We start from the raw sequence: 13,962 nt of genomic DNA, 5'->3' as shown, positions 1-13,962 counted from the left end.
TTGAACTTCTAGAGCTTATTTAAATTTATTTTATTGCCGTAAAAATGTCGTTCTTTGAAAACTATAATTAGTCGAATTGCAGTGAAGCAAATATTGACAGCTGATTGCATCTGCAACTGCATTTATCGAAAAATCCTGTTTCAACACAAACCTTTTATCGATGATAGATAAACACGGCTAGCTGACAATCAATATGATAGACTTTTATTACATATATTGTAAAAAAAGAAAAATGAAGATGTTTGTGACGGTTTTATATGTCAAAACGTGCAACGTGGATAAACTTGATTTATGAATGTTGCTCATGAATACTCGAGTTCGAATAATATTCCGTTTTTCAGAAATATCGATGTCAGTCAAACGTAAAGATTCCCGAATTTTTAACATTTAAATTACTAGCACTATTTTGTACTTGAATAAAATATTAAGAACCGAAAAATATAAGCCAGGTGCTCTTCTGCATTATATATTAATATTATCTTAGTCAAGCAATGATTTAAATAATCCGGAATAATAGTCAGAAATAGATTTAATATTTAAGGAGTTTGTATAAATAGGTCCTATAACTTTTTTTCTTATCGGTGCACAATCAAAAAGTCCAGTTTATACAGCGTTAGAAATGTCACAAAATTCGAAATTTGTGACAAACAGAATAGAATATATTTTTATTAAATATTATTTACACGCGCTAAACCGATCAAGCCGCCATAATAGTACCCCGTCGCATTTTCCACATTGCGGGAAAATAATTGTGTCCCCTGTCACATCCGGATCCCTCGCCCCTTTCGCTGTTATGTACATACAGCGTAAATCCTCTCGAATGGGGGAAGGGAAGAGATCGTACAATTGGCATTGTTGCTCCAACCGTCAAAAATTACACCGACACTCTGCGGCGAGCGGCGTGAATCGCTATAAACAATAGTCGACAGCAATATCATCGAGCCGGATATAATTTTGTTCGAAACGCATCGAGTACCAGGCGCGTTACATCGCGCATCAGTCTGTCCGAAACAAGGAATTGTAAAATCGACATCTGTAAAAAATCAAAAATTTTGTATAATAAACCTACCCCCCGCGGCGTCCATTAAAAACGACCGGTTTGCTACACCAGTGAAACGGGAGAGAAAAAAGAGATTCGCTGTTACTGCAATTCGCTATGACATAGGATTCAAATTATATTTATGGAAATATGCAAAATATGTGTGTGATGAAAAAATATTCTACACATATTTTATATTTTCCCGAAACTAGATTTTTTTTTCGAATTCTTGAGAGTTTTATTGTATTATATTTTCTATATTTTGTAATTTGTTAAAATTTTCGTTTATTAATATTGCATATTTAGCGTCTCTCTTGCTCTACGTTTATATTTTTTATGTATCTCTGACGATATTATTTAAAATTTTGTTACGATCTTATTAATCTTTAACACTAAATAATTTTGCAACCAAAGAATATTAATTATCACACTTTTTTTCATACCACGAATTTCAAATCCTTATTAAGGCAAGTAGAGTATTTGGAAAAAGTTTGAAAATTTACTTTGGTTGAAATGGAAACGGGAAAGATACATTGCTGCTCATATGTTAGCTCTTCTGAAGAACGTCTCGAAAGGAAGCTCAAGCCTGGAACTTGTAAACAGAAAAAGGTACCCTAACGAGAAGCGATTCTGGACGAAGAAATTCATCGGTGGTTCGCAGAACCGGAAATGCGGTTTCCAGAGCCGCGCCCGTTCTAAAACGCCGATAAGAAGGATCGAGGCGAGCGGCAAAAAAACGGCTCTTTATCGCTTTTTTTCGGTCGCGGCCGGTCGACAGACGACGTCGTTCGGCGACCGTTTCACGATGACCGGAAAATGGAGAAGTACGTCGAAGAAATGCGCGAAAGTCCGTCTTCTCTTTCCGCTTCGAGCGGTTATCGCGAAGGGAATCATTATACCGACTGGTTGGCGCGCGAATTCGGCCATTTTTTCGCCGGGGATTAACTCGTCCGTTGTATTAATGACCGCGCAGTACGGGATTATCCGTCGGGATTTCTCTCTCTCCGTGCGGGTCCGTCTTTCACGCGGAACGAACCTCTTCGCAAAATTGATTGCGCTTACGCGAGTCGGAGGGCTCGCCGGAGAAAGACTGAAGGAGGAAGATAGGAGTCCAACCGCGTTGAATGATGAATTAAACTAAGTTTAAACGCAACGCGATTTTTCCTCTTTTCAACGAAACAATTAAAAATATTATTATAAATCGACATTATATTTTGTCGACAAAGGGCGAAGCAAAAAAAAAATTGCAGAATTAGGAAAGTAGGAGGAGTCCCTCAAGAGATTCAAACGAGAAAGCAAGACTCGCCGAGAAATTAATTAATTCCCACGAGATTTGCGGTTATTAATTATTTTCGCTGTAATTGGCATTCTTCCATTGGACGCGCTTGGTTCGTGACAGCTCTGCTGGGAGAAAAAAAAATGCAAACTTTTGTACGATGTTGCGTGTTATCGACACAACGCGCTTTTGAGACTCGTTACGTAGGAATAATCAGTACGAGGTTCTGTGTGCATGCAAATCGATCTTTATTCGCCCAAGTAGAAACCCTGTAACCATAAAATTCTCATCGGCATGAATTCATTCTCTCGCTCGCGAATCAATCTTAATACTGACTTTCTGCCTTCTATTGTGTTTTGAATGGTACAAAGAAAGGTTGGTACTTAATTAGAATTAATAATTAGTGAGACGTAATGCTTTCCAGTGATATTAACCACTCCTTAGGATTTAATTCAAAGATCGCCGCAAAGTTATTTTCTATTGTTAACTTTCTTTCTGTGAAACTCGTCAAGATTGATAAAATAGTGAGTTATTTAGGGATTTTGAAGGGACTTAGAAGAGAAAACTTTGAAGATTAAGAATGCAAAGCTAGCTTTTTTCTGACACGTAGCATTGTAATTTGTAAAAATAAAAGTTTATTTTAGAGCTATATATAATCCATCTTGAAAGTAATATTTATATCGAAATAACGATTGATGATATTCGACAGAGAATGTAAAAAGAAAGGCAATGCAAACGATATTTCCTTAATAAATATCTGGCACTAATCATTTATTATCACACATTAATTTTCAACTTGAATGTTTTAACAATTAAACTTCAAACTAAATTTTCGTCAAACTCTCAAGCGCACTAGAATTTATCAGAGGATTGAATCTCTTGTGTCTACAGAAGTTGATCTAGTTGTTCTCAAACATATATTATTTATGATATCAGATATACACTGGCAAACAATAAGAGAATAATCATAAAATTGTAGAAGCAATAACTTATAATACGATAGAATTTGAGAACAACTGATTATCGATTATGCTTGACTTGATACGCTTCGAGACGTTGGATGCGTCCGGCGATTAAAAATAAAGAAGGGTTGCTTTTTTCTCGTTTCAGAACCCTGCGAGAAGACTTACTGCGCTTGGGGCGCGACGTGCGTCGTGTCCGAAAACGGCAAGGCTCTGTGTCAGTGTCCTGCGGATTGTCCTTTGACTTCCGATCCTGTCTGCGGCTCCGACGACGTGACCTACACGAATTACTGTCACTTACGACAGGCGAGCTGCCACAAAAGGAAAAACACCAGAGTGAAGCATCAGGGTGCATGCGGTGAGTACTCAACTGTTGTTTTTTACAATACACGTCTGCCCAGAAAAATGATATCGTTCAGAAAAAAAAAATGATAAAACCGAGATTTCTCAAAAATATAAAGAATTTATCTTTTACATTAACTGTAAACATTTTCCTAATTCCTTTCTTCAATCCTGATTAAAATTTTTCATGACAAGGATATCGAGTCGCAAATTTAAAGATACAAATAGATAACATAATTTAATTTTAACCTGAATTTATTTAAGCAAGAATTAATTTGAGAGTTATGTATCTTCTTCACTGTTTTCTTGAAATAGAAAAATTCTATTTTCCTTTTTTATTATTTAATGTTAAAGACTCGATCAGCTTTAATCTCATAATATTTGTTCGATTCGATTACATCGTTATGTATTATGAATATGAATATATTTTATTATTTTATCGATGCTGCTATTCGTAATAAAAGTATAGATTGCAAATTTATTTACGATATTACCATAACGATAATGTTTTTCTGGGTTTTTTCAAATGAAATTATTCATTTGGATATTGCTCGAGAACGAAAGCTACTCTCGAACGCGTGGCGTGACCAATCGAAAAGGAGAGATTCCCAGAAATATAAATAAAATTGTTTAAAATTTAACACATGTCGATTTTCTCATATAAAAATTTAATTTTGTCGATTAATTATCCTCTGAATTATCTTATGAGGGGAACCATATTATTATATTATTCTAATTATATGTAAAACCACTGCTTTTCTCAAAGGCGTTAATAAGTTTTTCGTTCAGATATAAATCTAATTAAATAGCGAACTTAATGTTATCGACGAATTTTCTTAATACACTAAGCAGTGAGAAATCTTTTACAAAGTAAAGTGGAAGAATACTGATGGAAGATTAATGTTGTCGATTTAACGTCACGTGGAAGGTTTTAAGATGAGTTACTTATCGCAAGACCCATTATACCTCGCATTACTCATCCAGGGTTAAGCGGCGACAAAGCCAAGCTAAAACTTTCAAGCCCGAGACTCGGATCTGTCGTAGGTCGCGGTGTGTTGGCAGCCTTTTAAACTTTAATTCGTTCAACATGCTCGCCCAAGTGCTTTCCGATCCTCGAGATCTTTCTCCAGGATTCAGCAGAATATCTGAGAACTAAACGCGCGGTACTTGGCAAAAAATCGACTGGATACTCAGAAAAGAGGAAGAAAGAGAGAGAGAGAGAGAGAGAGAGGGAGACATGTATGTGGAAGCCGCAGGGAAACAGGACTTCGTATACTACGAAACGTACTTTATCACTCTCCGCTCTCTTTTTACCCGTCTATCCCGCGGGATTCCCAGTCTGCCATGAATTAACCAGCATCCGATACGCGATTTTTACTCCCGGTCTCGTCTCGATCCCGCTGCGCGCTGATTCTCAAAACGATCTTTTATTCAAGACGAGACTACACGCGAGCGCGCGCACGCGCGCGCTTGTTGTTCGTCTCCCGTCCCGTTATATACACGCGGTAGAGGGGTGTTCCTTTTGAACATCAACGATGGAGAGAAATACTTGGGCGAATCGCGCGGAGTGTTACGCAAATGGAATGCGTTACCATTATCCTCCCTTTCCCTGCTGTATCCGGCGTGTTCCATCCATGGAAATTATGGCGATAACATGCGCGAGAGATAGAGCAGTCCCGGCCGACGCAAATTCTTCCTGACGCCTCGCAAATGTGGGATTCGCGCGGATGCGATTTGGAGCGCGAGACGTGTAATAGGCGGATTGGATCTCGCTTTGATGTTCGAATTCGTGGAACTGGTGGGCCACCGTTTGCGATAAGTGTTACCTCCCCCCCCCCTCAATTACCATATTGATCCCGAAGTAAAATTCGTGTCGCGAAGACGAGCCTGAAAGAATAGCGCCGAGAGATGATCCCGATTTGAGCTGCGAATTTCTTGATAGTTACAATTTCTCAGACTTTATGATCTCTTTTGATTAATGTCTCACGTCGCTCCCCGTCGAGGCTGGCGACGTGAATCCCCTTTTGAAAACGTCGTACAAAGGCGCCCATTTTCCGCGTCATTGTCTTGGTCGTGGCGGACGACGGTTCAAGTTTCTCGCGGGAGGTGATTCAGCCGTTTCGTGAGCTCTACTTAACGCTTTCACCCACAACCTTAGACACGGCCCGTTCCAATTAATCGCCGTTCCAAAGACGGTGTGTCTTGAAAGACCGGACAATGCGGACGCGCAAGGTCATGAAAGCTCAAGTACCCATCTTAGCGTTAAAAGGACGTGCGAGAAGCTGCAAGGTCGTGAAACCTTCCGTCCGACTGGCGCACAATGCTAAGCGCTCCTTATCGTACATTTTGAGCGTCTCGAGATTCTACTTCGTTACTTCCAAGTTTCTCTGAAATATGCAGTTGTGTACGCATCGTAAAATCGAATCGAAAGATTTAACGTTACAACGATTTACCCAGTTTTCACAAATACTCTTTAAGAAAATTAAATTTATATATGAAATAAATTTAATTCCCTTTTAAATTAAAATAAAAGGTAAAAACAGGTTAAATCATTGTTGCATTGAATATTTCCATCACGATACTTATACATTTTTATTCTGAAATATTTTCGTCGTGATCTTAAAAAGATTGCAATTTATCGATATCTAAAATAGTCCATGGAGCGTTTAGAAAAATTTAGCTTAATAACGTTACAGTATCGAATTATATATATCAAGTCCTTTTAATATTTATTGACGATATTTCGAATCTGAATTGACCTTTTAGTTCCTATACAATATCCTGGTTTTTATTCACATGAGGTAAAAATCGCGTTCAGCTCTTAATATAGCATGCGAGTACGGATTTTCGCTTTTGTAAATGGGCGAGTCTCGTAACAGTCGACTGTCATTCCGCAGGGTACACTCATAATCATGCCGCATACACAATACAGTAGGCAATCTAGAGACAAATGAGGGAGAAGAGAAGTGGACGTAATGATGAAGGAAGCAGCCGCACAAAAGGATAGAGATATCGCTCAGAAATGAGACGAAAATAAAATTGCGAGGCAAAGCTTGGTGTCGCTCGTATAGATATCTGTGCGAATACACGTCCTCTTCTCCTCTTTCGCTTTTGCTCTTCTCATATTATTTCGCTCTCTGCGTTTTCCTCCCGTCCTTCTCTTCTCCCCATATCCGATCTCCTCCGCTCCTATTTCGCACACGTACACACACACGCACATATGACATATATAGAACATTTCTTATTCGTGCCGTCGCCTTCAAGCCGGTAGTCGTTCTACAAGCAACTCGGTACGTAAATTATTATGCGAACAAACAATGCGAAACGAGCGTTCCAATGTCTCATAAAACAACACGAATCCCAAGCGATTTTCGCGGCTCAGGATCTCCCCCGAACGACTACCGCCTTCTTCCCTCCTCCGTTCGTTTAGAATTCTTTAGCGAGATGATATCCGTAAATTCTCTAAAATTATATTATACATATACCGCGAACCCGAATCAATCCTTTGATCGTTATACACATCGCAAAATGTTTATTACGCTTAAAATTAGATAGAATCATTTGTTAGCTTTGCAGAGCACAATTACAGTTTAAACTTGTAAAAGTTTTAACTAATTAAAAAATAAAATTATATAATATTATATATAAATTATATACATATATTATATAAATATATATGTATACATATATATTTATAAATTATATATAAATAATATATTAAATTATTTGTAAATTGTTATTATGATGGTGGAAATTTAAAGTTTTATTCTATCTCTTTTTCTCTCTTCAAAAAATAATTAATTTGAATTAATTGTTAGCTTTTTTCTAAAATTTATCCAAACTATCAATACATTGTATCAAAGTCTGCCGATATCGTGTTATCGTTGAAAAATGAAAAACGCTAACACCGTGATTTGAAAATCATACATCAGACTTTTTTTCTTTTATTTTGCTTACATTTTCGTAATATTTCATCGTTCTCGCTCTGAAACTGTAAAACTCCTTTGTATACTCGCCATTAATCAACTTATCCTATCATAGACTCTTCAAGGAAGCGAACGACAAAGGTAGATGAATCGTATAGATGAAGGAGCGCGGAGGCAGAATGAATGATAAGCGCCGTCTTAAGCGAGCTTCCGTTCCCTCGTACTTTTGCCGACTGAAGAAACAGAAAGCTCCATCTCTCTCTCTCTCTCTCTCTCTTTCTCTCTCTGTCTCTTGCACGCGCGCGTGCAAAGAGCTTTATCTGTTTACTTCAGACGTTGTGCGACGTGCCTCTCATTGCTTAGTCTATATTCACGATGGCAAAGTCTATAATTTAGTCGGTGCAAGATCCAACCTCCAAAGGGATCAAGGCGACGCCCTATATAATTCAATCCGCACGGAAACAGAGATAGCGCGAGCTCGCTATAAAATCTACGAATAAATTATGCATCCTCGGTGTCGGGGATGCTGTGGCTATCGCAATTTAAAAGACCCCTTTTACGTATCCGCGAGAGTTGATATATTCCATATATATTTCAAAAAATGTTTTCATTCTATTATTCAGAGCGATCACATTCATGTCCAACCGCTGTCAAAAAATTATTATAAAATTTTCTGTTTGACGTTTTGCATTGAAGTATAAAAATCGTGCTATTTATGAAGTCCAATGTTTTATCTAGTCAGTGTAAAAGACAGTGGCTGTAATTCAATCGCTGTGAAGCTCATGCTGCGAGGAAACGAAGAGATCGGAAAGCTGTCCACTATAATTCAATCAAACGCGACGTACGCGAGATACGCGACGTTTCGAGATCGAAAGCGAGTACAGCGAGTTACAGAGGCTTGATACTCATCGCTTATTGTTAGTGTTAGGAATAAAAAGTACGAAGCACTGCTTTATGAAGCTGTAGTTTTGAAAAGCGTTTAAAAAAAGAGAGAGAGAGAGAGAGAGAGAGGGAGACATGTATGTGGAAGCCGCAGGGAAACAGGACTTCGTATACTACGAAACGTACTTTATCACTCTCCGCTCTCTTTTTACCCGTCTATCCCGCGGGATTCCCAGTCTGCCATGAATTAACCAGCATCCGATACGCGATTTTTACTCCCGGTCTCGTCTCGATCCCGCTGCGCGCTGATTCTCAAAACGATCTTTTATTCAAGACGAGACTACACGCGAGCGCGCGCACGCGCGCGCTTGTTGTTCGTCTCCCGTCCCGTTATATACACGCGGTAGAGGGGTGTTCCTTTTGAACATCAACGATGGAGAGAAATACTTGGGCGAATCGCGCGGAGTGTTACGCAAATGGAATGCGTTACCATTATCCTCCCTTTCCCTGCTGTATCCGGCGTGTTCCATCCATGGAAATTATGGCGATAACATGCGCGAGAGATAGAGCAGTCCCGGCCGACGCAAATTCTTCCTGACGCCTCGCAAATGTGGGATTCGCGCGGATGCGATTTGGAGCGCGAGACGTGTAATAGGCGGATTGGATCTCGCTTTGATGTTCGAATTCGTGGAACTGGTGGGCCACCGTTTGCGATAAGTGTTACCTCCCCCCCCCCTCAATTACCATATTGATCCCGAAGTAAAATTCGTGTCGCGAAGACGAGCCTGAAAGAATAGCGCCGAGAGATGATCCCGATTTGAGCTGCGAATTTCTTGATAGTTACAATTTCTCAGACTTTATGATCTCTTTTGATTAATGTCTCACGTCGCTCCCCGTCGAGGCTGGCGACGTGAATCCCCTTTTGAAAACGTCGTACAAAGGCGCCCATTTTCCGCGTCATTGTCTTGGTCGTGGCGGACGACGGTTCAAGTTTCTCGCGGGAGGTGATTCAGCCGTTTCGTGAGCTCTACTTAACGCTTTCACCCACAACCTTAGACACGGCCCGTTCCAATTAATCGCCGTTCCAAAGACGGTGTGTCTTGAAAGACCGGACAATGCGGACGCGCAAGGTCATGAAAGCTCAAGTACCCATCTTAGCGTTAAAAGGACGTGCGAGAAGCTGCAAGGTCGTGAAACCTTCCGTCCGACTGGCGCACAATGCTAAGCGCTCCTTATCGTACATTTTGAGCGTCTCGAGATTCTACTTCGTTACTTCCAAGTTTCTCTGAAATATGCAGTTGTGTACGCATCGTAAAATCGAATCGAAAGATTTAACGTTACAACGATTTACCCAGTTTTCACAAATACTCTTTAAGAAAATTAAATTTATATATGAAATAAATTTAATTCCCTTTTAAATTAAAATAAAAGGTAAAAACAGGTTAAATCATTGTTGCATTGAATATTTCCATCACGATACTTATACATTTTTATTCTGAAATATTTTCGTCGTGATCTTAAAAAGATTGCAATTTATCGATATCTAAAATAGTCCATGGAGCGTTTAGAAAAATTTAGCTTAATAACGTTACAGTATCGAATTATATATATCAAGTCCTTTTAATATTTATTGACGATATTTCGAATCTGAATTGACCTTTTAGTTCCTATACAATATCCTGGTTTTTATTCACATGAGGTAAAAATCGCGTTCAGCTCTTAATATAGCATGCGAGTACGGATTTTCGCTTTTGTAAATGGGCGAGTCTCGTAACAGTCGACTGTCATTCCGCAGGGTACACTCATAATCATGCCGCATACACAATACAGTAGGCAATCTAGAGACAAATGAGGGAGAAGAGAAGTGGACGTAATGATGAAGGAAGCAGCCGCACAAAAGGATAGAGATATCGCTCAGAAATGAGACGAAAATAAAATTGCGAGGCAAAGCTTGGTGTCGCTCGTATAGATATCTGTGCGAATACACGTCCTCTTCTCCTCTTTCGCTTTTGCTCTTCTCATATTATTTCGCTCTCTGCGTTTTCCTCCCGTCCTTCTCTTCTCCCCATATCCGATCTCCTCCGCTCCTATTTCGCACACGTACACACACACGCACATATGACATATATAGAACATTTCTTATTCGTGCCGTCGCCTTCAAGCCGGTAGTCGTTCTACAAGCAACTCGGTACGTAAATTATTATGCGAACAAACAATGCGAAACGAGCGTTCCAATGTCTCATAAAACAACACGAATCCCAAGCGATTTTCGCGGCTCAGGATCTCCCCCGAACGACTACCGCCTTCTTCCCTCCTCCGTTCGTTTAGAATTCTTTAGCGAGATGATATCCGTAAATTCTCTAAAATTATATTATACATATACCGCGAACCCGAATCAATCCTTTGATCGTTATACACATCGCAAAATGTTTATTACGCTTAAAATTAGATAGAATCATTTGTTAGCTTTGCAGAGCACAATTACAGTTTAAACTTGTAAAAGTTTTAACTAATTAAAAAATAAAATTATATAATATTATATATAAATTATATACATATATTATATAAATATATATGTATACATATATATTTATAAATTATATATAAATAATATATTAAATTATTTGTAAATTGTTATTATGATGGTGGAAATTTAAAGTTTTATTCTATCTCTTTTTCTCTCTTCAAAAAATAATTAATTTGAATTAATTGTTAGCTTTTTTCTAAAATTTATCCAAACTATCAATACATTGTATCAAAGTCTGCCGATATCGTGTTATCGTTGAAAAATGAAAAACGCTAACACCGTGATTTGAAAATCATACATCAGACTTTTTTTCTTTTATTTTGCTTACATTTTCGTAATATTTCATCGTTCTCGCTCTGAAACTGTAAAACTCCTTTGTATACTCGCCATTAATCAACTTATCCTATCATAGACTCTTCAAGGAAGCGAACGACAAAGGTAGATGAATCGTATAGATGAAGGAGCGCGGAGGCAGAATGAATGATAAGCGCCGTCTTAAGCGAGCTTCCGTTCCCTCGTACTTTTGCCGACTGAAGAAACAGAAAGCTCCATCTCTCTCTCTCTCTCTCTCTCTTTCTCTCTCTGTCTCTTGCACGCGCGCGTGCAAAGAGCTTTATCTGTTTACTTCAGACGTTGTGCGACGTGCCTCTCATTGCTTAGTCTATATTCACGATGGCAAAGTCTATAATTTAGTCGGTGCAAGATCCAACCTCCAAAGGGATCAAGGCGACGCCCTATATAATTCAATCCGCACGGAAACAGAGATAGCGCGAGCTCGCTATAAAATCTACGAATAAATTATGCATCCTCGGTGTCGGGGATGCTGTGGCTATCGCAATTTAAAAGACCCCTTTTACGTATCCGCGAGAGTTGATATATTCCATATATATTTCAAAAAATGTTTTCATTCTATTATTCAGAGCGATCACATTCATGTCCAACCGCTGTCAAAAAATTATTATAAAATTTTCTGTTTGACGTTTTGCATTGAAGTATAAAAATCGTGCTATTTATGAAGTCCAATGTTTTATCTAGTCAGTGTAAAAGACAGTGGCTGTAATTCAATCGCTGTGAAGCTCATGCTGCGAGGAAACGAAGAGATCGGAAAGCTGTCCACTATAATTCAATCAAACGCGACGTACGCGAGATACGCGACGTTTCGAGATCGAAAGCGAGTACAGCGAGTTACAGAGGCTTGATACTCATCGCTTATTGTTAGTGTTAGGAATAAAAAGTACGAAGCACTGCTTTATGAAGCTGTAGTTTTGAAAAGCGTTTAAAAAAAGAGGTAAGAATAAACGAGTTTTGAAGATTTGCTAGTGATAGAAAAGTAATAGGATTGGCACTATTATAGGGGAGAGAATAAATGTCTACTTTAATTTATAATTCTAAAATTATCTACTTTTACCCCTTCAATTAAATATTTTGAAATAAATTTAAAGTCGATTTTTTTAATAGAAATATTAATCATTTTTATAGGATGATTAAAAATATAAAACATAACACTTCTTTTACACAAATCACACAGATTCAAAAAATGCGCAAATAAAAAAGAGATAAAACCTATTTAATTTTGTTTAATTTAAGAGTCGGGCTTTGAACAGAAATTTAATTTAAGTCCTCGTTATATATGTACAATATATAAAAAGATTAACATTGTAATCGAAAAATCGGAAAAAAGCGGTGATACCAGAACATCATGTATAAATTCATCTACATTTTTGATTCCCTATATGTATCTGTTTTATTTTACTTTATAATGTATATATTCAAAAATAGGATTCCATGCAACATCGGATTCATATGCAGTATATTCTTTTTCCAAAATCATCAACAAAGCACTGAATTATCGTCGCTATAAAATGTTTAAGAATAGGACAAGCTGCAATCGTGCAAGATTGCAATTTATGACATTTATAAATTCGCAGTTTTTTGTCACTTATACTTAAAGCATAATGATATAATAATTCAATGTTCGATTTTGTCGATTCTGTCCATCTAATGTTAAAAAATTGTCAAAAATGAGGTCTTGTCTTAATTCTAAAATTAAAAAAAAAGAAGTAGAAGAGATATCTTGATTTCATTGATCATGAAGGGATTTTCCTTATTCTTGCATATTTTATATAAACTTGATTTTTTCGCTTACTGTAAAATTGGTATCTATAAATAACACAAATATTTTATCGTAAAAAATAGTTCACGTGGGAAAGGAAAAAATATCATCTAGAAGAATCAAAATTAGTTGTGTATGAGGAAGTAATATCTGATATATTTAAATTTGGAAAATGTACTGCGCTTGCTTGAATAAAATTGCACCAAAAATTAATTTTTCTACGTTCATAACCGTGTTCGTAAATTCAACAGATTTTTTTCTAAACACGAAAAACCCGCCAACGAAATAAATTCACTACATCGCAATTGAGTTAGATAATAAAACGTATCCACTATTTTGTAATATATTATAAGAGAACCAAAGCAAACAAAAATATAAGAAGTTAAAAGATTTAGAATTGAATTAAGTGAATAAAATATATATGCGTGATATTTTAAACATATTTGCTAAAATTGTTTATATTTTGGACAAGTTTCTTATAATACTTTTTTCGAGAATTATTTAGAATCTATATATATTACAAAATGTCTTATAATTACAATTATGAAAATAATTTTAAAAAACTTTGAATTATAATACTAAAAAATAAACATATTGCATAATTCGTTTAAACTTTATCACAATTTTATCATAGCACGATTGTACCTTTTGCTCTCTCGGGGCATAAAACGTGAGCGTTTCACGGTACTTGACAGCGGTAATAAAATTAAGGTACATTAGAAGAGAATGAAAAAAACTATGAGAACTCATCCCAATTACCGTGAACTCGTCTTTTCTTTTCTCGCGACGGTGTATGAACAGTAGAGCGAAAATGGCGAGAAATTAAATTAATTTTATCGGCTTAGGCCTTTTCCTATCCGGATGCCGCCCTCTAATCCCTGCTCTTTCGATTCAC

General features: G+C 37.4%; 1 protein-coding gene across 1 annotated transcript in view; it reads left to right on the top strand.

The window, feature by feature from the left end:
- Positions 1–13,962, top strand: part of LOC115242072 — a gene marked incomplete at its 3' end in the record, with an annotated part of 241,921 nt that overhangs the window by 138,048 nt on the left and 89,911 nt on the right. The window contains exon 4 of the mRNA XM_029818106.1: positions 3,426–3,635. Within this exon, the coding sequence (XP_029673966.1) occupies positions 3,426–3,635 (210 nt within the window). The remainder of the gene's footprint in view (positions 1–3,425; positions 3,636–13,962) is intronic.

The sequence above is a fragment of the Formica exsecta genome, unplaced genomic scaffold (genome assembly GCF_003651465.1).
Source record: "Formica exsecta isolate Colony F162 unplaced genomic scaffold, ASM365146v1 scaffold562, whole genome shotgun sequence".
NCBI classification, from domain to species: Eukaryota; Metazoa; Arthropoda; class Insecta; order Hymenoptera; family Formicidae; genus Formica; species Formica exsecta.
This window is presented reverse-complemented; position numbering and strand designations above follow the sequence as displayed.